This window comes from Condylura cristata, unplaced genomic scaffold, assembly GCF_000260355.1.
Source record: "Condylura cristata isolate star-nosed mole 26May11 unplaced genomic scaffold, ConCri1.0 scaffold00003, whole genome shotgun sequence".
Taxonomy (NCBI): Eukaryota; Metazoa; Chordata; class Mammalia; order Eulipotyphla; family Talpidae; genus Condylura; species Condylura cristata.
The window spans coordinates 21,150,369-21,174,809 of NW_004567104.1; the positions used below are offsets into that span (position 1 = coordinate 21,150,369).

Here is a 24,441-nt window from a genome sequence, read left to right on the forward strand (position 1 = left end):
AACTCATGCAGAAGTGGCTTTAGCTTCTCAGTGCTGTGCTTTAACCCACTGCGCCACCAGGGAGGGCCATATGCATAAATTTTTTAAAAATAAAATAGAACTTTTTTCTTGTTCTCAGAGTGGAGATGAGTCCTCTGAAGAGGAAGAAGGGGAAGTAGATAGTGAAGTTGAATTTCCACGAAGACAGAGGTAAAACCAACAAACACATGACTGCCTTCATCATAATGATGTGTGTGCTGGAGGGGGTGGGGTGAGGGGACACCTGTGTTTGCCAATCTCCTACTTCTACGGTCACTTTCTAACAGTCACATCAGGGGAATTTGAACTCGCTGTGTGTGTACTGTCCCGTGGGCACATTTTGGCAGCAGACTTTGTATAACAGAACCTAATTTAATGGAATTCCCTCCCTAGAGCTTCAAGTTGAGGAGTGTAAATATAGATTCAAGGTGATGATTAAGAATATAGTGGGATTTTATGAAGAATGGCCATACTATTTTATGGATAATTTTACTGGTGTCCAGTGTTCCTCTCTAGCTTAGTTGTGTAGGCTGCCATAGCAAAATACCATAGGTTGGGTGACATAAACAACGGAATTTATTTCTCACAATTGTGGACCTTGGGAAGTCCAAGTCTCTCTTGGCTTACACACTGCAGCCATCTTGCTGTGTCCTCACATGTGGGAAAAAGAAATCTTCCTCTTTTTAGGATCACAACCCTATGGGATTAGGGCCCCATCCTCATGACCTCTTTTACCCACATTTATTTCCTGAAGACCTTATTTCCTGAATCTCCACATTCGCTTTGTGGGTAGGGTTTCAATATAATGAATTTTTGGAGGGCACAGTTCAATCCATAGCATAAGTAGATGAGTCCTTCAGCCCAACCTTAGAAATAACTTCCTGCTCAGCTAGCAGTAATAATCTTCTGGTAGGTTAAAGATGGCCCACATCCCCCTGTTTCTGGAATATGAACTGGGAAGCTAGTTTGCCTCCCTGAAGGATGTTTCTGTGAATAGTTACTCTGTCCTTGAAGAGTAAGCCCTCAGGATTCTGTGTACCTGTCAGAACCAGAAATTCCCTGCAAACCAAAGGCCCCCTAGTCCTGTGGTAAGTTATATCCTGGTTCTATGCACCCTACATGAAGTTGAAGTCTGTCCTCATCCTGAAGTCTGCTCCTGCTGTCTCATTGTCTCCTTGGACACTGTTTTCTCTGCAGTGAGAGCAAGTCCAAGTTAAAGGGCTTTTCATTCTCTGAACTCCTTGTACTGACATCACAGTTTTGTTCCTTCTAGCCTGTGTTCCTGTGACTTACCACAAACTCAGCCCACCCACTGGCTTCCCACCTTTTTTGCCATAATGCAAATGATCTTTATGTTCTCACCTCACAATTTTGTTTTTTACATATAACTTTCTTCTCCCACTCTGCCTTCTGGATTACCAGCGTAGAGAAGTCATGTGAGTCTACTTTAGCCTCCTTGCCCACGTGCGCCTCTCCAGTCCGGCCTCTTTTCACACAGCCCCTCCCCTCTCATGCCAGGCCCCCTGCCTACCTCCATCACGTGCCATCCACATGGCTGCAGCATAAATACAGAAGGATCAGACAAGGACTGAAGAAAAAGACAATCTTCCCTTTTATTGTTTTGTTTTTTAAACCCCTATCAGTTAACAGTGTTCTTATTTGCTCGACAACTTCTAAGCAATGGGAAGAAATGAGGAGGTTTTGTAATAATTAATTTTTTTACTTTCTAACAGCATTGTTCATTTTTGTACAATGCTTGACTTCTCCCCTCAGGTGTGGTCCCCATAACTCTCCCACCTCCATGGCACCTGTGACCCAGCCCCACAGTCCCTTGCGCTCTTCCTTCCCTTGTTTTGACCCCGCTCACTCCCTCTCCCTTGCTCTATCCTCAAATGTATGGTCCACTTCCTAGTGTGACTTTTTCCGGATCCTTTATTCAGTTGCCCTATTTTTCCCTTATAAGTAAGACCTTAAGACTTCAGGAAATGAGGAATTTGCAAGTTCCCTCTCCCCCATCCCTCCGATGTTTTGTCTTATCAAGCTAAACTCAGATGTAAGCTGGCTGGGCAGTGGCTGCAGCTGTAGAGTGAGCCTTTCTTCCAAACTCATTTCTGTCATGAGTTCCTCCACCCTGACTGTTAACCCAGCTCTCAACTTTCCAGAGCTGCCACACCCCAGGAAACGCAGCTGGGGTGGAGGGAAGCCGTTGAGCAGCATGTGAGCTCCTCTCCCTTCTCTGACAGTGTAGCCTTGAACAGGTCATTTCCCTTCCCTGGTTCCAGTTTTCTCATCTGGGACATGAATCTCCAGTTTCTTCTGCCTGTGGGATACAGGGATTCTATGAGGAAGAAAAGCATCATTTCAGTTTGAACATTTCTCCACCCCACTTATTTGTACACAGAGAAAGTTGACCCACTGACTTTTTCAGGCCATCAGCTTTGGAGTGTAGCCTTTTAGCCACACAAACATGGAAACCCAATGAAAAGGGAAATTCAAACTTTCCAGTCTGTTGCTTTAAAGCTATAGTTTCCATCGATCCGAATTTAAACATCTCACCGGGCTCACTCTGACCCAGTAAGGAAAGTAGTCTTTGTTCCTGGAATCCAGTCATCTGGGGTTTTCCTTCCAGGCCCCATCGCTGTCTCAGCAGCTGCCGGTCATACTCAACCTTCAGCTCCGAGAACTTCTCCGTGTCTGATGGAGAGGAGGGAAATACCAGTGACCACTCGAACAGCCCCGATGAGCTGGCTCAGAAACTTGAAGACCGCCTAGCGGAGAAGCTGGACGACCTGCTCTCCCAGACGCCAGAGATCCCCATCGAGATCTCCTCGCATTCGGACGGGCTTTCGGACAAGGAGTGCGCTGTGCGCCGCGTGAAGACGCAGATGTCCCTGGGCAAGCTGTGCGTGGAGGAACGTGGCTATGAGGTGAGGCCTCTCCTGCCTTCTGCTCCCATCACTGTCCTCCTGTAGTTCTTCTGGGTTGGAATATGTGCACAACCTTTACGGTTATGGCCTAGCATCCAATTTACAGCTGCCTCCGTGACTAGAAGCAATACAGGGATCAGCCGAGCTGCAGAAATGAGGGTAGTTTCTCCTGGGTGCGACACACGCATTGAGCTGCTCAGGAGCCCTTCCACCCGAGGTTGACCCAAAACGTCACCTCCGGACCCCAACTCCCAACCTGGTTCATGGGTGGACCTCCCACTTCAAGTTTTCAGTGCCCACGCTCTCTACCTCCCCAGACCCCTCACCCCCATAGCATGCTTCCCCCTAACCCTGGTACCTTAGCTCATGTAGGCAGCGCCTGCCAAGCCAGAGCATAGAGGCTGAGAGTGTACCCTGTAGTCTGCCCACCCAGGTATGAAACCAGCCTTTCAGTTTACTATCTGTGGCAAGCCTCTTACCTCTCTGTAGGTCCATCTTCTGTCAAATGGGCATGGTAATAACATCTGTCTCTCCTGAGGGTAAAATGGATGAATAGCTGCAAAGCAGCTCGACACTATCAGTGAGAAGTGGGGCTCTGCCACATCATCATCCTCCCCTTCCTTTGTCTTTCACCACAAGAGCAGGACCTGGTCTTCATCTTTGTAGCCCCTTATCCAGCAAGCCAGTAACGTGCAAAGGCACGGAAAGTGGTCAACACCTGTGCACTGAGTGATTGCAGAAATGAATGAGTTTTCTTTTGTCTGGACTTTGCAGAATCCTATGCAGTTTGAAGACTCGGACTGTGACTCTTCAGATGGAGAGTGTTCTGATGCCACCGTCAGGACCAATAAGCGCTACAGCTCTGCTACTTGGTAATGAGAGACTGCCCACAGAAGAGCTCGTGACTATCCTGGCATTTCAAGTCCATCCCACCCCCTCTGACTCTTCCCACTCTCTCCCTGCTTTTTTGTCTGGGAAGAGAGCTGCCCTATCTTTCTTACCCCTAGAAATGAGCTGCAATAACAGGAAATTGAGACTTTGCAAATCTCTGGAAAAAATATCCAAATGAAATTAAGTCTCACTGAACATTTCAATCAAGAATGGCAGGGATCTATTTTATTGAATATTCTAGCTACTGTAACATTGATATTTATTTTTGTTTGACATTTTAACACTTTGTACTGTAAAGAGTGAACTATATGATATATAGAAAGACAATAATTTCTTGCTAAAAAAAAAAAAGAGAGAGTGAGAGAGAGAGAGAGAGAGAAAGGAAGAAAGAAAGAAGTGGAATCTAGGAGCAACATCCTTGGGAATTTGTGGGGCCAGGAGGTTTTATTGCTACTTGAACAGGGGACCAATTCTTTTGGCCATAAGTGACTGAAGAAGAGCCAGAGCAAGACATATTGAGCATTTTAGAAAATGCTTTTCCTTCAGCAAAAGGAAAGCAAGTTTAGATAACTGGTGACAGACTACATTAAGTTCAGCCCACTTGTCCAGATGGCTAATGGAAATGACCTAGAAAAGTTGGGTCACCAGATTCTTGTGTCCAGAGTCTTTGAGAGCATGTGCTTCCTCTAGGAGGAAAAGGAAAGCTGATTGTGGACACTGATTTCAGTTTTAAAATTTTAAGCAGTATTTGATAGTGAGACTTATAGTGTCAAACCTTATCCTTGACAAATACTTCCCTTTTAATGCTGTCATTGTCATTTCTTTGACCAATGTGTTGACGTGTCAGACTCAAGTGCCATTTTCTTCTAGTTTTTTCCTTTTCACCTGTTGACCACTTCCTTCAGGAGTAATGGGGGGTAGACTGAGGCAGAGAGCAGGGCAAGAGAAAAAAGAAAATCTACAACAGTGTTGGAAAAGCAAACATGGAATTTGTGAAAGTACTCAGAATGTCTCAGTTCAGCCACCGGGAGAAGATGGGACCCTCCCTCTGTGGAACCACGTTGCTTGTCTCCTAGCCAGACTGGTGCAAACTGGACAGACTTTGAAGACAGTTAGACATGTGTGAGTCTGTCCCAGGTCCGGTCCCGAAGTGTCCCCTCGGTTTTTTATTCACTAACTCTTTCTATCTTGGAAATTTAGTGACTGATTACAACTATCATAGTAAAGGCAAACTAGACAACTTGCAAAAGGCAACCTCTCTTCCACCCCAGTAGCATCTTTGTAAAATGCTACTTGTACAAATGTATTTTACCTCCCTTTGGATCAATGCAGTTTTGAATAATTGGATTTAAAAACTTACGGAAAGAACAGCTTCTGCTGAGCAGCAACTGGAAAGATTTCACATTGTCCAGAGCATGAGGCCCCCTCATGTCTCCAGGGTCATGAGCTCTGCAAAGCATCCCAGGGTACTTCACAGTGCCTTGACTTGAAGGAAGTATTTTTAGCTAGAGTTTGGTACAAAAATAGATGTTGGCCTAGTTGCCATCTCTGTCTTCAAGGTAGGTTACTGTCAAACAACCTCTTGAGGCTCAACACCTCACAAGATGGCTGTTCTCCTTGACAGTGACTCACCTGGACATTAGGAAAGACTTACACATACAGGTATTAGACCATCTCCGGTGTGGATGAAAATGTGGCCCTCTGCCGGGGCTCACTGATTGCATCAGCCAAAAAGGAAAGGCTGGAGGGAACAGAGTGTGGTTCCTGGCTTGTTCGATCCCTCCATTTGTTTACATTTTATGTTGAGACAGTGATTTAAATTTTCGTGTTATAGCTCTTAGGTAGGATGAAGGAAACTGTTTAACTTATACGGAGAGCAGTATTGTTTGCATTAAATTATTCCCTTTTGTATAAATTCTGTAGCTGGACTACATGAAAGATCTTAAGTTATGGCATTCTTATCATTGTTATTTTGTTTTATAATAATTACTATCATTCTCATTTTCTGTCGATCAGAAGGTGTGGTTTATGGTGCAGCACAATGATTGTGTTTATTGCTAACCATGAATTATTATGGATTTTTATGATTTCTGTGAAGGAATGAAAATGGACTGCTCTTTGGGAACTCCTGGTATCCGTGCTAGTTGTATCCCCTATTTTCTGTGTACAACAACAATCACCGGATGCGTCTTCTGCCCTGGAGCCTAATGGATACGTTACGATTTTGACTTGATCATGAAATATCCTGGGTGGACAGATAGGACTGAGTGGTTGGATGGACAAGCATTTCAAAGCTGTAAACTTCTTAAAGTTTCTTAAGAAATAAAATCATGGACTACATTAGAAGCAAAAGGAGCATGATTTAATGCCCTGAGAGGAACAGACTTAGAGAGTTTCTGTCTAGGGCCCTTGGGTTAGATAGCTTGAAGAACTGAAGGCACAGTCTATAATCTCCTTCCTGCCAGAGCTCACAGAATCAACCATTTTTCTCCTAATTTGGGTGGCAGGGTGATGCAAACAAAAGGAAAATAACGCACACATACATACACACATATTTATGGCAGAACATAAAATGCCTGGCTGGAATGACAGCCTGCGACAAAATCAGAAAGATTCTAGGATGTGGCCTAGTGACTTAGAGGGTCTTACTAGAGCTGGAAAAGTGTCTTGAAAGGCCGTATTTCTACCCTTGGACTTCAGACCGCCCTGCACCATGACTGTCTCTGTTTCACTGCGGCTAGGAAGAGAGAGGCTAAATTCTCTATCCTCTTTATCTCCAGCTTTTATAAAATACTGACACTTCAGCATGTCCAATTCTTGGCCACCTGTAGTACCAAAAGAGAAACATGAGTGTCCATGTCTGTCTTACACCTTTCCATCTTCCTCGAAAATCCACACCTGATACCTGATAACCTGGAAAGTTTCGAATTCCTGTCTTGACTATCATGAAAATGTCATATACCTTATGTGAATTAACTGCTATGAGCATGTTGGGGGAGGAGACACTGTTGAGTCTTCTTCAATCTGTGTCCTCAAGAGTTGGCTAAAATTCCACATTACATATTTTTATTTTCATTTTTTAGAATAAGTGACTGAATAGAGACTTCAGAGAATAACAGCAACCTCAGTCTAGGTTAAAAGAGAAATGCCTTCTGTACCCCAGCCTTGCCCTTCACCGCCTGCCTTGAGATAGCCAGGAAGATTTTGAATTGGTACATTGGTTTCTTGAGAAAATTCCAGTCACTTAAAGAGTGTTGAGTCAGGAGCTCAGGGAATTTAAGAACTGAGTCTTCAGTTCTGACAGCTGTGCAACAATGCTTTTAAAAAACCTCACAGGACTGTGATTTCAAGCTTCATTGTCGATGGAAAGTTCCACCTCTTTGGGATGAATGTCCACATTCATTTAGCATCTGTTTTTGATAGACTGCAAGATAATGAGTTTTAATGTGTGTTTCAGATGAGCACCATCTATTTCTAGATCGTGTCCTCTGAATAACAATTCCTCCTAAAATTGCTTAGCAGAACTGTGAAGCCCGCATACAATTTGAATTATACGAGCTCTTCCTATTAGTAAAATTTAGAATTGTTTGCAAAACTGTGGGGAGTTCTGCTTAGAGAGGTAGAGATGCCAGCTTGGCCATCTGGTCTAGCCTGCCTGGATTTCAGCTATTTTAAAACTTCAGGATCAATAAATCCATCTTTTTAGAATTAAGTATTTTAAAATAGGACTTCATACTACTGGACATTCATTTCAGAGCCTCAGTTTGCTAAATTTCCCTCTGAACCTGACATAATAGATTTGATAACGTTAAATGCCCTTCCCCGCTGACATCCTTGGCGTGAATGCACCCTTCCTGAGCAGATGGTTTAGCAGTTTTTTCCATGTCCTGTGTTTCAACTTTTCCCACTTTTCTTAAAATATTACATCTTGAGCTTTCTGAAATTGATCTCCAAAGTGAAATATAATATTCCAAGGAGCTCCCGCCCTGCTCTGTGGTATATAGTGTGCTTTTTGTTTTTCCGTCTACAGTCTCCACCATAATCACCCAAGACTGAGGTTATTGATCACCATAGCCTTTCCAGTTGAGCCTGGGCATTCCAGAACCTCTCACGACTCAACACTTGGAGCACCAATTTGATTGGAATTGTGGTGCCAGGGAGGTTTGCCATTCTGCTTCTAAACACATAGTTTTCTAAAGGTGGTTTGAGATCTTGTGTGATAACTCACAGGAGAACGAAGGGATTACATTGGGGGTCTCTGAATGGACCCCACCCTCTGGCTGCCAGGTGGCAACACACCTGCCTCCACCCACTGCCCTTTGGAAGTGCACTTCCCACTGAGTAATCTCCCATCATTGATGGACTGAACTCCAACATGTCTTTTCATTTCCCTCATTTCATTGTATTAAATGAGCACGTTCATTCCTCACCTGCTATAAACAGAAAGTTAATATGTGAAGTCCCAGTCACTTGCTTCTTCCTTAGTCTCTGTACCAAAACAATGTGTGACATTCTTTTCAAGATATGGACTTGTACTGTCAGAATGCATTTAGTGCCTTTACAGGCAGCAAGATTTGTCTTCTTTGCTGATTTCATAGAATAAATGTCCGAGTATGAGTACACCACCAGTTACCCACTTCACCTAAGAATCACAGTAGTCTGCCTGTCTGCATGTCACAGCCAATACTGCAAGCTTATATTCGAGTTGGAATGAGCTAGACTGCCAAGTAGAGGGCCCTGTGGGAGCTGGAACATTTCTCAGGGACAGGTGGCAGAAGAGGGGAGCGCTGATACCACTGTTCTGAGAAACAGGGTTGGTCACATGACCACAGCATGATGGCAGTTTCACACAGAACCAAGCCCCCTTCCAGTTGAATCCCAGGCCTTCTCTCTTCACAGTGCTCAGGAATGCCAACTCCTGGCTGCAGGCTGCTGTCAAGAGACCAGGCAGAATGATCTAGCAGAATGCTAGCCAGAGGGGTCCCCAGCCAGAATGTCAGAGCCAGGAAGATGTCCCAGGAGGCTAACCCCTCCTCAGTGACTGCTCAGACTCTGCAGGTAGGAAGATCCACTCTGATTCTGTATTGCAATAATTTGAGTTCCTCTCAATTTGGGGCAAATTAACTTTTTGTGTGGTTAAATCTTAAAGTGGACCCCTTCATGTCTTCCCTGTCATCCCGGGACTGGTGGTTCCCCCATGCCCTGTGTGGGTTTTTGACGGGGCATCCACTGTGTATTTGTACAGCCATGGGAACAAGAACGACTATCAAAGAAAATGCATGGAATTAAACAAAAAGTGTACTTTACTGCTTCCTGGTCCTGTCTTTTCCTAAAAGTAGAGTTTGAATCCTGAAAGCTGCCTTTGCAAGTCTCAGCATTTGTCAGAAATTTAGGGGAAAAAAAGGTTTTACATGACTGCGTGTCTGCAATCTGGAGGAACAGGTGACTGGGAAGCTGGTTTCTCTGGCTCTTTTCATCAGACACATTCACAGAAGGAAGAGACAACCATCCTTTTCTTTTGGTATAGTCTCTTCTTGATGATGCTTGAACAGCCTCAGCAGTTCTGCTCCTTTTCCTGTGACTTTCTGATGCCTGTTTCCTGGCATACTACTAGTAGGCCCATTAAAGCGAACATGAAGGAAGGAGAGGGGAAATTGAAAATTTCTTTCCCAAAGAATAACACTGGTAAGCCTACTGAGGGCAGAAAGCTAAAATACTATTTTAGATTGTCTGATTCTCAGTTGATCCCAACTCCCATTGAAAAGACGCACAAATGTTAAGTACCACAAAGAACATTTATATCCATTTATTTGGGAAACTGCTTTGCCTGTAAACTCACAACTGATAAGGCACATAGTTACAAAATCATGGGGGAAGAGTGAGACAAACCTAAGCTTCCTCCTGATAACATAGGGCACACATTTGCAAGTGTGGGAAGCTCCTCCTTTCCCCTCCCTCCCCCTGATCCAGGACCCAAAGAGGCAGGGGTGGCAAAGCCCAATTGGCTTCCCTCTTCCTCCCCTCCCCGCAACTTATGTAGTCAAGCTTCTCTTAAAGCAACACATCTTTACAAATGAAATTCTTGTGTTTCCTGGATCATTCCCCTGCTTGAGAATTCATTCTTCCTAGTGAACACAAGCATTCCCAAGAATTTCTAGAACAGGTCATGCGGATTAAAGTCTTGGCAAGCTCTTTGGCCAACTCAAATAAAAAAACCCATAAAGTGATGCCCCAGGGCTACAGCACTGGCAAGAAATGATGAGTTCCTGCTGCAGATGCTGCAGAGTACAGGATCTCAAGCCTGGTCAGTGTAGGAGCCAAGATCCTTCTGTCCTCAAAAACACTACCCAGATCTGTACCCATTTAATATTGCCACTGCAGGAAATAATAAGACACAGATAATTAAAATACAGCATCATAAAGTGATCCCAAACAAGTTTTCCTCTTTGAACTAAAAGATAAATAGAATTATTGCTCAGTTATTCTCAACAAATGCCAAAATGAAAAGTGTTCAGAGGGTACATTTACTGGTACTGAGAGTAGTGAATCTACTTTCCCAGCGGGGAGATGGAGAAAAGGTTCCCACAGAGAAAGGTCGGATTAGAAAATGTACTGATGGTCCTTTGGTTCAAGTGAGTCAGGGCCCTGCCCTATGCATGAGGGTAGAAATGTCCCCAGAACATACCATTTGCTCCACTCATATTTAATAGTCTGTTTGCAGTCAGCTTAACAGTCAGGAGACAGATATGCTAACATTAGTATCTTTGAACACAAAGTGCATCACAAAAATCATAGTGCATTTGAACTGAATATGAAGTTCTATCAGCGTGTCAGCTTGTTTCCCTTGGTTTATGGAAGAGGTAGGTTATCAGCAAAAGAAGTACAGGAGAAATACTTTTCAAGAGACTCAAGAGACAGAGAACAATGTCAGTGATGTGGGCTCGCGTGCCACGTATACTATCACATCCACTAGGGACTTAATAGCACACTTGTCACAACAGCCTATCACTCTGCGAAAGAGGCACTCGGGACAAGGTCATCAGTCTCCTTTCCCCAGGCACCGCCCACCATGTTTGGCAAAAGATGAAAAGAGTCAGCTATCCTGAGTTTCTTGTCATTCAATAAACTATAACCAGGATTCTCTAGGAGGCCATCCATTTTGTAAAGTAGCCTGCTAACTCACTGCCAGTGTCAGAACCTGCTATAGTTTACCATCTAGAGCACAGGTTGTCCTTTGTGACAAAATAGTGTATACAATAAACAGTACCCAAATCACCTGCTAGGGGTAATTAAAAGACAAATGAGGGGCTTTCAGGACCACACCCACTATACAAAAAGCAACAAGAATGCAGAGACACAGCAACCAAAAAATTCACATCACGTGTCCTTTCTACCATTTAGATGATTTGTGGTACTTGTTTCGTTTAAATGCAGGTCTTTCTGGCTAAACTTTTTTATGAGGGTTCCAGGAACTAAGGCCATCAGGGCAATGGCCAGCAGCTTAAAGATTGTTTCCCAGGAGAAAAGCGCATCCAGAGAGGTCAGAGTTGAGAGGATGGAGCCTGTCTGCACACAGATGAAATTATATGGGATCAAACCTGGAAGAGGAAAAGGGAAAGAGTTGTTACTGGAGGACAAAAAAAAAAAGAACAATAACATCTCAGAAATGTCACCAGGGATTCACAACAGAGACATCCAGCCTTCCTCATCCAGCTGCCGATCCCTAAACATATTACCTTTCCCTTCTTTTCCATTCTTTCCCCTCCTTTCAACTTCCCATATACATCTGCGTTGTGCGATAAAAGGACTTAAGATAGTTTACAAATATATATATATACTTCAATTGACAAAAAAAATAAATAGGAAAAATCAAATGAGTAAAGAATAAAATACATCAGGGACGACTATTAGTACAAAAAATAGATAGGATTCACTCATTTGCCAGCGGAAGGGCCCAAGTTTGGTTCTCGTGCCCAATCCCAAGCACAGAGCAGCATCAGCACTGTGAAATTTGTAGTATGAGAATGACAACAAATGAGTTTCTTAGAAGAAACTACTTTTCACACCATAGAAGTGCTGCTTTTCATATTTTGTATGGTCTCTAAGAGGTCAAATCTACTAACCCCAAAGTCTGCATGGCTGGTTATATCCAGTCCCCTAACTGGTGAAGCTCCTCAAGCCATCCTCAGCTCAACCCCAGAGAGTCTGGTTGCCCTGTTCCAGCAGAGCCTGGAAACCTGCCTTTGAAAAGCCTTTTCCCACCTTTACTCAAAAGATATTGATTGGTTTGGGGCCTGATAATCCAATCCTCTCCTATAGTACAAATGCTTCAAGATCACACTCAAGGTCATACACCTGATCAGTAGGGACACCTCGCACCACCTAGTAACTGCAAGCTGCTAACTGAGGTTCTGAGGCTCCTTGTCTGGAAGCCAACAGGACCAAAATTAGCTGTGGTAGATTTTGCTTCAATCTCAGATCTCAATTTCTCTCAAGAATTCCCTATTTATAGAAGCTGCGCAGCCACAGATTTGTTATGTTTGACCTAGAAGCCCTGAGCATCTTTCCCTCCATGCCCTAAAGAAGGCTGAAAAGAGCCAATCCCTCCGCAGAGAACATGGATTACTTCCAGCACCGAGAAAATACTTGCCTTTGATTTTATACGATGTTAGCACTTTACCATGCTGATAAAGGTGATCCAAGGCCCATACTTTGAGAAAACACAGACCACCCAGCCCGCATCTGGCCAACAGGCCCACTGAGGGTATCAGTAGCTGAAGGTCATACAATTGTTGAAAAGCAACGCAGTGACACCAGCTCCGCCCAAGGCAGATCTTATCAAAATAGATGCCAAAGCCATTTGTAAAGTCCTTTGCTGTGCTGCTTTCCGCTGCCCATCCAGCCCTGCTTTTCTCCCGGCTTTCACTGAGGCCTTAACTGGGCCAAGGCAAGTGCTCTATAAATGACTCTTCCAATCCCAGTGCCGAGTGCACAGTGATACTATATACAGTTATAGAGCAAATATTCCTTATTTTTCTCCACAAGCAGTTTTATGGGTTTTCATGTTCAAGCCTGAGCAGGTCTGAAATCAGGGAGAATTACGTTCGGTCACAGAGCTTAAAGAGGTCCTTCAGGACACTGGGCTCTCCGAGGTGGGCACATGCCCATGTAGCTGGCTGTAACCCAGGGCAGACCCCCACATGACACCTCTGAACACTCCAGCATATCCCACCAGCATCTTACCGATAAGAACAGAGAAGAAGAACTGCATCAGAGGGATGTTTAGAATCGGGGCTGAGAGGTTCAAGAACCAGTTTGGTGTCATGGGGAAAAGTCTCAAGAAGAGTAGGAAAAAAAACAAGCTGTTCCTGTTCTCCTCCACCTACAGCCAGAGAAGACAAGGCTGTTAAGAAGCAATTGAAAAACAAAACTTTATGCATTCCATTTCCAGGATCCTCCAACAACCCTCTGGGATAGAAACTGCTTTCCCCACTTTTAAAACAGAATTGCCTGAAGCTTAGAGAAATCAGAGATTTCCCCAAAGTCACAGAGGTGGTAATGATGGAGCTAGGATTTGATCCCAGGTCTGTGTCTTTAAAGATATCAAAAGCCCTGAGGCCTCCCAAAGCAGGCCAGTGAGCACGAGGGGGCCGCTACCCTTCAGCTCCCTCAAGGCCACTCCCGGGGCCCAGCGCTCAGCTGGGCCTCCTTACCTTCTTCTGCAGCAGGGTCACTTTGTCAGGAAAGTAGAAGACCACCAGCTGTTTGCCAAAAATGCTGGAGAGCAGGTAGCAGCACGTGGCACCCACGGAGGTCAACACGCAGCACAGCAGAAGGCCCAGCCACGGCCCAAACAAAGCGCCAGCTAAGACATTCTGCACAGAAAGCAAACCCTCAGCTACTGGGACATTTCACAACTACCAGTCACCTTGTCCTGGAGCCCAGAAGTCCTATGTACCTGCCTCCGTCAGTGATTTTCCTGGCCTAAACCCAACTCTCATTTCAAAGAGGTGAATGAAAAGTAATGGGACAGCTGAGAACTGAGCCCTGGCCTCAGTCTCTTCACCTCTAAAACAGAGATGAGGACTAAAACCTCACAGACAGGAGAGGGTGAGATGTGAAAATACACGCTTACAGCACCCTGCCTTCCTCGTGGGTTGGGGTCGTGGCAAGTCCTGCAAGCCCTGGTGCTCTAACAAGCCGAAAGGCAACTTGCAAGCTATTTTCACTCTTTTAAATGCACACAATTTGTGAATTTTCCATGCTAAGGCCATATAAGCTATGTAAATGTCTTGTTTCTTTGCTTTGTATTGGGGTGCTAACACTGGGGGTTCTATGTTGACAAGAGTTCTCATTGACACTCCAAAAAGGCTTCAATATGGGCCCTCCCTGGTGGCGTAACCAATTAAAAGACAGCCCTCTGAGGCTATCACAGCCACTGCAGCACGAGTTCGATCCCCAGCCAGGGAGGTGACCCACATGGTGTGGCAGACCTCTGACTTGCCTGCTGCTCCCCTCAGCAATGTACTTTGTCCATCTGCCTGTTCTGTTCCCCTCTCTCTCTGGTGAGTCCTCTCATGCCCGCCCCCCCCACCTCTGGCCTGTACCCCAGTTCTGTCTGCATAAAAATAAATAAATCTTTAAAAAAAAAAAAGGCTTCAATGAACAAAACTGGGAAGGTGAAACACTCTTTGCTTTGCTAAATGCAGTTCAGTAGGAGACATCATCCTGCCAAACTTGGAATCCAAGTCAGGAAGTAAAAGGGGATCTGGGAGGAGAGTCAGCAGGGCCAGAGGAGCACCTGCTCCTGCAAGTGCATGACTCTACTGCTTAATCCTCACTGCTGCTGCACCTTATACTGCCCCTATTGTCTTCTGCTAGTGAGAGATTAAGTACTGAACCCAAGATCACTAGACACCCCAAAATCACCCCCAGATAGCAGCTTAAGGATCAGCTCAACTGGGGAGACAGCTCAGTGTATTCCACCCCCGTCTCCAGCATCTCCCCATCTCTCTTGACATGGACACGTCTGCTTTTCTTCCAGTTTCCAACTGCTTAATTGGCTCCAGCCAGAGCCTGGCATGGAGAGAAAAGATGCTGGGCCAGGAGGCCAAAGAGGGCAGGGTGTCCTGCTTAGTCACTCAACCCTCTGAGAAGCGCTGAGGGCTACTGTGTGCCAAGGACCATCACCAGGCTGGTCATTCTACGCCCACTGCTTCATTTCATTCTCCCACAAAACAATCCTAGGAGGCTGGGTAGGAGTGTCCCGGATTTATAGATAAGGAAACAGCACTGGAGAAGGTCAATGGCTAGTCCACAGTCACACAGCTGTGATTCAAACCCACTCCAAACCCCAACATATGTATACAATTATTTGAATCAGCTTAAAATGCTGCTGGGAGGATCATACAGGTTCTCTGTAAAACCTGAGATCCTAACTATGGAGCAGCATCCAAAAATCTGAGCACAAGCCCAGGTCAAACACTACAGTTCCTAAAAGTAGGAAAATCTGGACTTGTCATTGCTACACCAGGGAGATATCTCAATCCTCTACGGCCTAATGTCAGCACAGACAATTTACATTTATTCATTAAACACTTAGAAGGCACTTCTAAGTGCCACGCAAAGGAATACAAAGGCTGAGAATAAGGAATAGGCCCTGCTCTCAAGGAATTCACAGACAAGCAGAGAAAACAGGTTTTAAAAAGTTATCAAAAATAGTGCTAAAATGGGCCTCCCTGGTGGTGCAAGGGTTAAGTCTCAGCACCATGAAGCTAGCCTGCGTAGGACTTAAGATCCCCTGGCAGGGAGCTGACCCACATGGTGCAGCAGCCCTCTCCTGTCTCTTCTACTGCTCCCTTCAGCCACATATTTCAGTCAATAAGCCTGGTCTGCTCTCCACTGTCTCTGGTGAATCCTCTCACCCCAACCCCCTTATATCCAGCCTATACCCCAGCTCCTGCATACATAAATAAATAAATCTTTTTTTTAAATTGCTAAAACGGGGCCCTCCCTGGTGGCGCAGTGGGTTAAAGTGCAGCACTAAGAAGCTAAAGCCACTTCAGCATGAGTTCCATCCCTGCCCGGAAGTGACCACATGGCAAAGCAGACCTCTCCTGCCCCGCCCGCTCCAGACCTTTCCTGCTCCCTTCAGCAGTGCTCATCAGTCTGCCTGTTCTGCTCTCCACTCTGTCTCTGGTAAATCCTCTCACCACCCCTGCACCTCTGGTCTATACCCCAGTTCTGTATGCATAAATAAATAAATCTTTTTTTAAAAAATTGCTAAAATGCATAATATTACAGGAGATAACACAGTACAGAGAGTGCATGCCTGTGTGTTTGTCTCAAGCACAGATTTCCTTAACTATCAGCGCCTTAGAAACAAAGCAGCAACATGCCTAAAAGGCAAAGCAAGGAAAGAGATGGATTGAAAGCCGAGTCCTGCCCTCTCCTCACCTGTCACCTCAGATTGTTACTTCTAACCATTTGTTTCCTTATGTAAAATGGAGCTAATAATGCCCACTATGGCCTTTTGAGAAAACTAAGTAAGAGTTTGCAGAGAAAGCAAATAGGTCAGTACCTGACACAGGAAGTTATCAATGGTAGTCGGTATAGTCTATGCTCAAGGACATATGATTTGCTGCCAAGACTCCCCTCGAAAACAGAAGGTGAGTTCCTGGCAAACAAGAAGGGTAGGACACTGACCAGGAAGCTGGAGCCTGGGATGGCAAAGCCCTGTTTGTAGAGGTAGGCACTGCAGAAGAGCAGGAACACGTAGCCCTGGTGCTCCTTCCGATATTCTCGCAGGACCTCAGAAAGCTCCCGAAGCTCAGCAAGATCTGAGGGGAACCACAGGGACCTGGGGATTTGGAAAAACAGACGGAAACATGAGTCCAGATTAGCCAAGCACTTAAGAAAATCATTTGTGTCTTATTTTCAAAGTACGTTTACACCAAACAAAACTTGCAAGCCAAACATAGATCTGAGCTATACAGCAGGGGAGAGGAAAGTAGAGTGTTCAAAACGCGGGGAAAAGAGAACAAGGGATGGTGGAGATGGCTCATGAGCACTAAGGTGGTGGGAGAAATACGTGATCTACACCTGAGGGTAAAAGTCAAATATTGGACAAAAATGAACAACAATACAAGAAAGTAAAGTTAACTATATTTAAAAAGGGGGGCCCTCCCTGGTGGTGCAACAGGTTAAAGCACAGCACTATGAAGCTATCACAGCCACTGCAGCACAAGTTCGATCCCCCCACTAAGGGGTGACCCACATGGCACAGCAGACCTCTCCTGATCTGCCTCTGCTTCCCTCAGCAGTGTATTTCAATCAATCTGTCTGTTCTGTTCTCCACTCTGTCTCTGGTGAATCCTCTCACCCCCTGTACCTCTGGCCTGTACCCCAGTTCTATATACATAAATAAATAAATCTTTAAAAATAAATAAATATTTCCCCTCATCTAGACTGCTAGAAACACACATAATGAGAGCGTGGGATACAGGTGACCTGAAATAGCACTGTAGAGGCAGACAGAAGGGCCGTGGTTTGGAAGCAAGCAACTGGGTTGGTTAACATCTTAACTCCCCTACAACCCACTGTATGGTCCTGTGCTAGTCTCGTTTTACAAATGAGGGGTTGGTGCTTATAATCACTAAGTTCCCTTTTGTCGTTGAGCTTTTATGATCTATTCTTAAGAGCAAATGTATTAATTCCCAGGTTGCCTTCTATTCAAAAACCACTCCTACCACAAGCTTTAGGTCAAGGACAATTAAAACATCACATTGCTCCTGACCTAGCAGGCTAAACGGCTGTTTATGTACCAGTAACCAGCCAATTAAAGACTCTCAGCGAAAGTTTATCTGCCCCATACCATAAATATAACCTGCCTGATAATATATCAGCCTTGAAACCACCCTTTTCAATGGGGCCTGCTTTTTCATTCAGCTCATAAACTGGCTTTTAGTGTACTCTGAATCCCGTACAAGGGTTGCGGAGTAAAGGCTGCCTTGCTTCTGCCACCTGAACAGAACCCATCAAAGATCAATTTTGAACAAGCCCTCCAAATTCTCATAAGAATGTTTCTTTTATCACGCCTGGCACCAACAGCAGAGCCTTCTCAGAGCAAAAGAGCATCATATAAATAACTAAAAAGAGTTGTCCTGATATTTAAACACCAGTAACATCCTTGACAATACAATACTGTGCCAGGCACACGTCCCGTGAACTTTACACACAGTATGCAGCACTAACAAGAAACCAGTCCGGTAGGGACCGGCGGGAAGCGTTCTGACTCCGTGGGTCAGGAGAGGAAAAACCGGCCAAGAAGATGGACCCAGTTATGACCCGTGAGTAATTTAAAGTCAGAGCAATACATCTCCTGGAGACCGCATGCTTTAAAGTCCCAGGGGCAGACTGGACTGAAGTGGGCTGGCTGGGAGCCCGAGCGCCTGCAGAGTCGCGACGACCGCAGCAAACGGGGGGTCGTGGGTGTGACGAGAAGACTCGGCTGGGCTAAGACGCCGTTTCCCTCGTCAAAGCCGCGCACCCCGACAGCACACGCCACGCAGTCCAAGTTAGGGCCGCGTCCCGGCTCCCAGTCACCCAGCCTACTGCAGACGCCGCCCGAGTACCGTGCCCCGGTCTCCAGTCCTAGAACTGAGCCCCAAATCCCGACCCCTGACGCCTCCGATCCCTGACTCGAATCTCAGATTCTCAGACCCCGTCCCTGGACCTGAATCCCGTTGCCCGCCAAACACCTGTCTCCAGTCTTTCCATCGGAAACCAGTGTCGGCCCGCGGGGCAGCTGGGTGGACAGCAAGTACAGGGCGAAGGTGCAGCCAGCGAAGATCAAGAGGAGACCGAGCAGGGGGCGCATGTCGGCGCGGCACCCGGGCCCGCCGGGCCGCGGAAGAGGCGGGAGTCCACACGAGGAACCACACTGCGCGGTCTACGCCAGGGGAGCGCGTTAGCTGACGGACAGGGGCGGGGCCTGCCTCAGAGCCCGCCTCCTATTTAGGCCCATATTCAAGCCCCGCCCCCACATCCAGGCCCCGCCCCTGGCCCGGACTGCCACTGTGGTGCCTTAGGCAGAAACGCCAGGGGAATCCTACCTTCCACAGACTGACCCTGTGTGTGTTATCTTTTTCTCCTCATCCAGCATTTGTTTGGTCTCTGTCAGACGCTGGGAGAAGCAGGGAGGAATCCTGAGCTCTGCCTACAGTGAGCTTGCAGTCTAGTGGTCAAGAAAGTTTTGTCCACCGCCAGCTATAACACAAAACAAATGCAGCAGGTATAGAATAGGGGTAGTGACCTCGGACATAATCAGAATTATCTTTTATGGAATGCTTACTGGATGTCCATTATGCCTACTCTTCACAACAATCCCGCTGGTTGGCATTTTTGTCTTTATTTAGCCGATGAAAAAAATCTAAATCTCAGACTAATTGATACCCCTTTCCCCCTCCCCCCAAAAAGAGAGCCAAGATTAAAATTCAAGTCACCCTAGATCCAAAGTGAGTGGCCCTTACAGTGTATGAAGTCATGGAGGATAGAGTTGTAGTAAATCTTAGAGGATGAGCAGGATATCTCCAACAGAGGAAGGAGGTAGAGATTTGGGGAGAAAGTAAGATCTGACAGTCCAGTTTCAGTGAAGCCTAAAGTATATGAGATATGAATGAGAAGTTGGGGACAAACTGGAATGTATGCAAGCTAAGAAGCTGAACTTCTTTTTCTTAATATTATACATGGTGAGACACCAACAGAGATGTCAAGAAATTATTTAACTCCTATTTTAAGCATTGGTTCTAGAGGGTGGATGATTAAAACACCTGTTTAGCATTCCACCTGTCTTGGGGGAAAAAAAGGATGAAGGCCTGAGTCAGGATTACAGCAGTGAGAATGGAGAAAAATGAGCAGACTAAAAGTGTAACAGGTACAGGTTTCATGGACTCCGCCGCCACTCTAGATGCTGGAACTCCAAATCCCATCAGTAACAATGAGAAGCACGCCGGGACTTGAGGGTGGAGCTGAGCAGCCAGGTTGGCATAAAACCGGACTTGTGGGCTCTGGGGAGGACCTGGTGGTTCGCAGCTGATCGTTTTGGCGCTCAATCGGTTTTCAGCATGCCGGTGGAGTCCAAGTCAGCAGAACTGGTAGGATATCCTAGTTAACCTGTTTCTCTCCCTCTTTCCCTGGGTTATTCCTTTACCTTTCTCCTTATAAATAAATCCATTATTTAACCTTTTGAGTGTGTCCATAATACGATTGAATCGTAAGCGCACGGGTGAAGACCCACAGACAGGCAACCCAATTCACATTGGGGTGTCCTGTAACAAAAGGAGTTGAGCTGGTAGGACATATGACCGCTGCAATGAAGAAGGGACAGATATGACTCAAAAGGTCACAAACCTGGATAACAGAAAGCGTCTTTGCCATGTAATTCAAAGAACCTCTTAGGTTAAGTAGGGAGTACATGTCAGGATCAGAGGTATGCAAAGTCTTAGGAATTCAATATGCTGGAATTTAGCTTATAGTTATACCCGTAGGTAGGCAAAAATCCCTGGTGGTGCAGTAGGTTAGGAGGCAGCACTGCATGCAAGCCACAGCCGCTTCTGTGAGAGTTCGATCCCTGGCCCCGGAGGTGACCCACATAGCAGGGCAGACCTCTCCTGACCCGCCCGCTGCTCCCCTCAGCACTGTACGTTATTGACCTGCCTGTTCTGCTCCCCACTCTGTCTCTGGGGAAGCTTCTCACTGCCCCTGCATCTTTGGCCAGTACCCCAGTTCATGTATGCATACATGAGTAAATCTTTATTTAAAAAATGTATGTTCAAAGGTGTTCTTTTTGCACTGTTTTTGTATTAATAGATTGGGAAGAATAAACTATTATATTAAAAAAAGAGATTGGGAAGAACCTAAATGCCTATCAGTCATGGATTAATAAGGTGAATTCACAAACAAAACACTAAATAGTCTCTTAGAAAGGGTAGCAACACTATATATCCTGATATATGGTGAGGGTAAAAGTCAAACAAGTTGCAATGATAGAGTTCACTAATGTTGAGTTGTAAAAAGGAAAGAAAATATATCTTTTCAAAATACTATAATACTACTAAATGAAATGATTCAATGTCTGGGATTTGTCATCAAAATAATTGAATAGGAGCTTAATGGTTAGGGATATAAGTAAAAAAAAAAGATCGGTCATTAAATTGATAAAATGTTGGAGCTGGATGATGGCTATACAGAGGTGAATTTTATAACATTTCTCTATTTCTGTACATAATTGAAATTTGCATTTTAAAAAATGAAGGAAAATGGTCTTAGCCTTTCATTCTCATTTTCTCCCTTCAAATCTTCCATCCCAGCTAAACATGAGCCTATGCCTCTGACAACACTTTCCCCTCTATTTAACAACCTTCACTGCCTGGAAAATTCCTAATCTTTCATCAACACCCAGCACAATTTTCAATCCCTCTAAGAAGCCTTTTCCAGAAGAAAGTTTACTCCTCTGTACTTGGGCCTCCCTGCAAAATGTCTGTATAACTTGTTTCATAAATATTGTATTCCAATATCAGCCATCTCTCCAGTAGATAGCAAAAAAACAAGAGACAAATGTTTCATCACAATCCTTAGTCTTTGCTTAGTTTATAAGTGACACTCAGTGTTTGTCAAATTACTGGGTCAGTCTGGTGAAAAAATGATTAGTCAATGTTGACTTTGAGACATCAAAGGATTACAGGAGAGGAAGTTAATGAGAAGTAATGTGAGAGAGCATGTACCAGGAGTATGCTGGGACAAGAAATATACTAATTCGCAAGTATACAAGGTTTCCACTCTGAAGGACTTTACTCTCCCTTTGGCATGGAGACAAATACAAGCATGGAGTATGAAGAACATCTAGAAGGAAACAGAAGTGGTGAAATTGATTCTACTCCTGAAAAGCAATATTACTTCCCACTTATGGATGAGCAGATTTTCAGATAAAGCCACTTTGTAAAGTCCACAGCTGTGAGAGCTGAAAAGATTTCATGCCCTTATCTGCTTCTCCTGATCTCATGCTCTTTCCTCTGTCCCACACCACTTCTCCATTGAGCAACTGTAAAACCCAAAGCTCAGACTGACCATTCAGGTTTGGAGGTCAGCCATCAAGAGGAAAATAATTGAAATGAGGAGGCAATGGAAAGTCTCCTAGAGACCATGTCAGGGAGAGGAACAGCATCTGATATTCATTGAGTACTTAATACACTCTAGACTTCGTAAGATTTTACAAACATGAAAGTAGGTATTCCACATAACTTCTGTGAAGCTAGGACTCTTCCACTTTATAGTCCAGGCAATGGAAATTTAGGAAGAGTTATAATTGTGATACAGGTCACAATACAAACACTAGAACTTAATCTCTACACTAGCTGTTTGCAAGACAAGACTGAAGTGAGAAAATTGTCAAAGAAATAGTAGAAACAGTAAAAAAGAACAGGATGGCTTATTTAAGGGTGTTGGATGAGACACAGTGTAGGGGTGGGGAGAGGAGTGTTCTGAGGGCCCAAGAAAGACTATTAGAAAAGACACCAGTGTAAGTGACAGTCCATGAGAAAATCCAGCAGGGAGAACTGACTGTTTGTGGGATTCTGTCAACAGGGGCGTATAAGAAATTGGGACTTTTTTGGAAGATGTAAACTTGATTTCCTACAGGTTCACTCCAAGCTCTGTTCCACTTCCCACCATGCTCCATCCCCCCACTCCCCCCACCCCCGCACTGTTCTCTTATTCTGATTAGGTTCTAGTTAGTGTTTGTAGTGTGACCTCTGTTCAACCTGTCTACTTGGGAAAGAAGACCTGGACACCCCACTCCCAACCCACCTCCATGCTATCTGTATCCCAGGCCCATGGTTGGGTGTGGGCCTCATCACAACGCCTGAAAGCCAACTCCAACCAATAGGCGGCACCAGCCTCCATCCAGGCCCATCTTTTTCAGTCACATGCAGGTAGCCTGACAAAGGACAGCTGCAACCTCCACTAAGAACATCTGCTAGATTGGGACACAGGTAGTGACTGTTGAATCAGGGTAGTGGGAGTAAAGACAAAGCAAGAGGTTTCAATGAGAGTAAATTAGCCAGTCATGCAGCATGGCTGTCAATAGTTCAATCTCCTCTAAGGCTTATATGAGTATTCATGGAGCAACTGAAAGAAGTTGCTCTGAAGGTCATATGATCATGCTCCCCAGTCCCAGTAAATCTTCACTGATTGCATCAGGATAGACACCACCTCCTCAAAGAGCAGGATCCAAAGGCTGGTTCTTCTCAGAATTGGGCCACCTAGTGAATGAGTGGCCAAGAGTCCAGTGGTCTCAAGGACCACAATGGTCCCGAGCTGTCCTGCAGAGGGAGCTGGGCTAAGTCAGAGAGGCTTATGGGAGGATGCACGTCATAAAGGCCATGAGCTCTTGTTGCAGAAGACTCCAGACAGCCCCCATCGTGAGGTTGGCTGATGGTCCCATTCTCCGGTTTCTGCAAGTCCTCTTTCTGATAAAGTTTGGGTTAGGTTGAGTGGATTTCTGTTGCTGCCATTCAAAGTCTCCTTGGCTAAGATAGGGTTTTGCAGGACTGAGAACAAGGAGCCAAGGTCTGAGAGTGGGAGGCTCTGAATCTTGGAAATAACAGTGTGTTGATGTCTAAATCCAGAATGGAGATGATTCCCTCAAATCCCTAAAGATGAGTCCACTCCATCTCACACATTAGACATTTATTGAGCACCTGCTTTGTGCTCGGCACTATGCCACGGCAGCAAAGAAACATCAGCAGCAGCATGCTCACAGATACGTGGACAGCATGCTGCTGTGATTAAAATAAAAAAGTGGTGCCGAAGTCCATACAAAGTCAGTGGCAAAGTGGGTGGAAAAGCAAATAAGGGGGACTTTGAACTCTAGCATGAAGTCATCCGGTGGTGCTCAGGGTTCCTGGATGACGTTAGCTTCAGTGCTAGAAAGGAGAAATGACGGAGAGCCAAGCTGCCTAGACTGGGGAGAGCAGGCTGGACGGAAAATAGTGTCAGGACTACCTGGGAAGTGCCACGGAAAGGGAAATACAGAGCCAAACTTTTTCCAGGGAGTATGGGAAATGGGCCATAGACCTGCAGAGATCATGGAAGCTATAACAAGGAATGTGCCAGGGAGAGAAATCTAAGGCGGGGGTGGGGGGGTGGCAGTGGAGGGGCTTCCATGGAAATAAGTTATGTCTGGGGGTAGGGAAGTCTTCACTCACAACTGGGAATTAGCTCTTAGGGCTCAGGAGATGGTGGACAGTGTTCATTTAATAATTCCTGAGCAAAACTATGTAATAGAAGAGCAGTTATTTCAAAGAGGAGGAGGTTGCTGGGCCCATGACACTCAAGAATCCAGGCATTTTCTGGCAGTGGCCACAGCAGTGGCATGGGGGGGGGGAGGGGAGGAGACACTTGCCTCTTTGGCTCTGTGCCCTCACTGGGTATCTGACACCAAGGACCATCCTTTTTAGGGTCTCTCCTCTCTGGCCTCCAGATTGGGAGGCTAGTTGTCACTCCAGATTCACACTGCACACCTATGTTGGGAGAAGCCCAAAATTGC

General features: G+C 45.3%; 2 protein-coding genes across 2 annotated transcripts in view; one reads left to right on the plus strand and one right to left on the minus strand.

Annotated features, from left to right (window-relative positions):
- The window catches only part of MAP3K13 (mitogen-activated protein kinase kinase kinase 13), a 78,902-nt gene extending 69,760 nt beyond the window's left edge, over positions 1-9,142 (plus strand). The window contains exons 12-14 of the mRNA XM_004675057.2: positions 119-189; positions 2,648-2,945; positions 3,720-9,142. Of these exons, the coding sequence (XP_004675114.1) occupies positions 119-189; positions 2,648-2,945; positions 3,720-3,821 (471 nt within the window). The 3' untranslated portion in view covers positions 3,822-9,142. The remainder of the gene's footprint in view (positions 1-118; positions 190-2,647; positions 2,946-3,719) is intronic.
- Positions 9,143-9,628: 486 nt separating this feature from the next.
- On the minus strand, positions 9,629-18,789 carry TMEM41A (transmembrane protein 41A). Its single transcript, XM_004675059.2, has 5 exons — positions 18,596-18,789; positions 16,542-16,695; positions 13,550-13,711; positions 13,080-13,218; positions 9,629-11,434 (listed from the first exon to the last, which is right to left on the minus strand). Exons 1-5 carry the CDS (start codon positions 18,712-18,714, stop codon positions 11,214-11,216), a joined length of 795 nt encoding a protein of 264 aa, XP_004675116.1. The 5' UTR covers positions 18,715-18,789; the 3' UTR covers positions 9,629-11,213.
- Between the last annotated feature and the right edge of the window lie 5,652 nt (positions 18,790-24,441).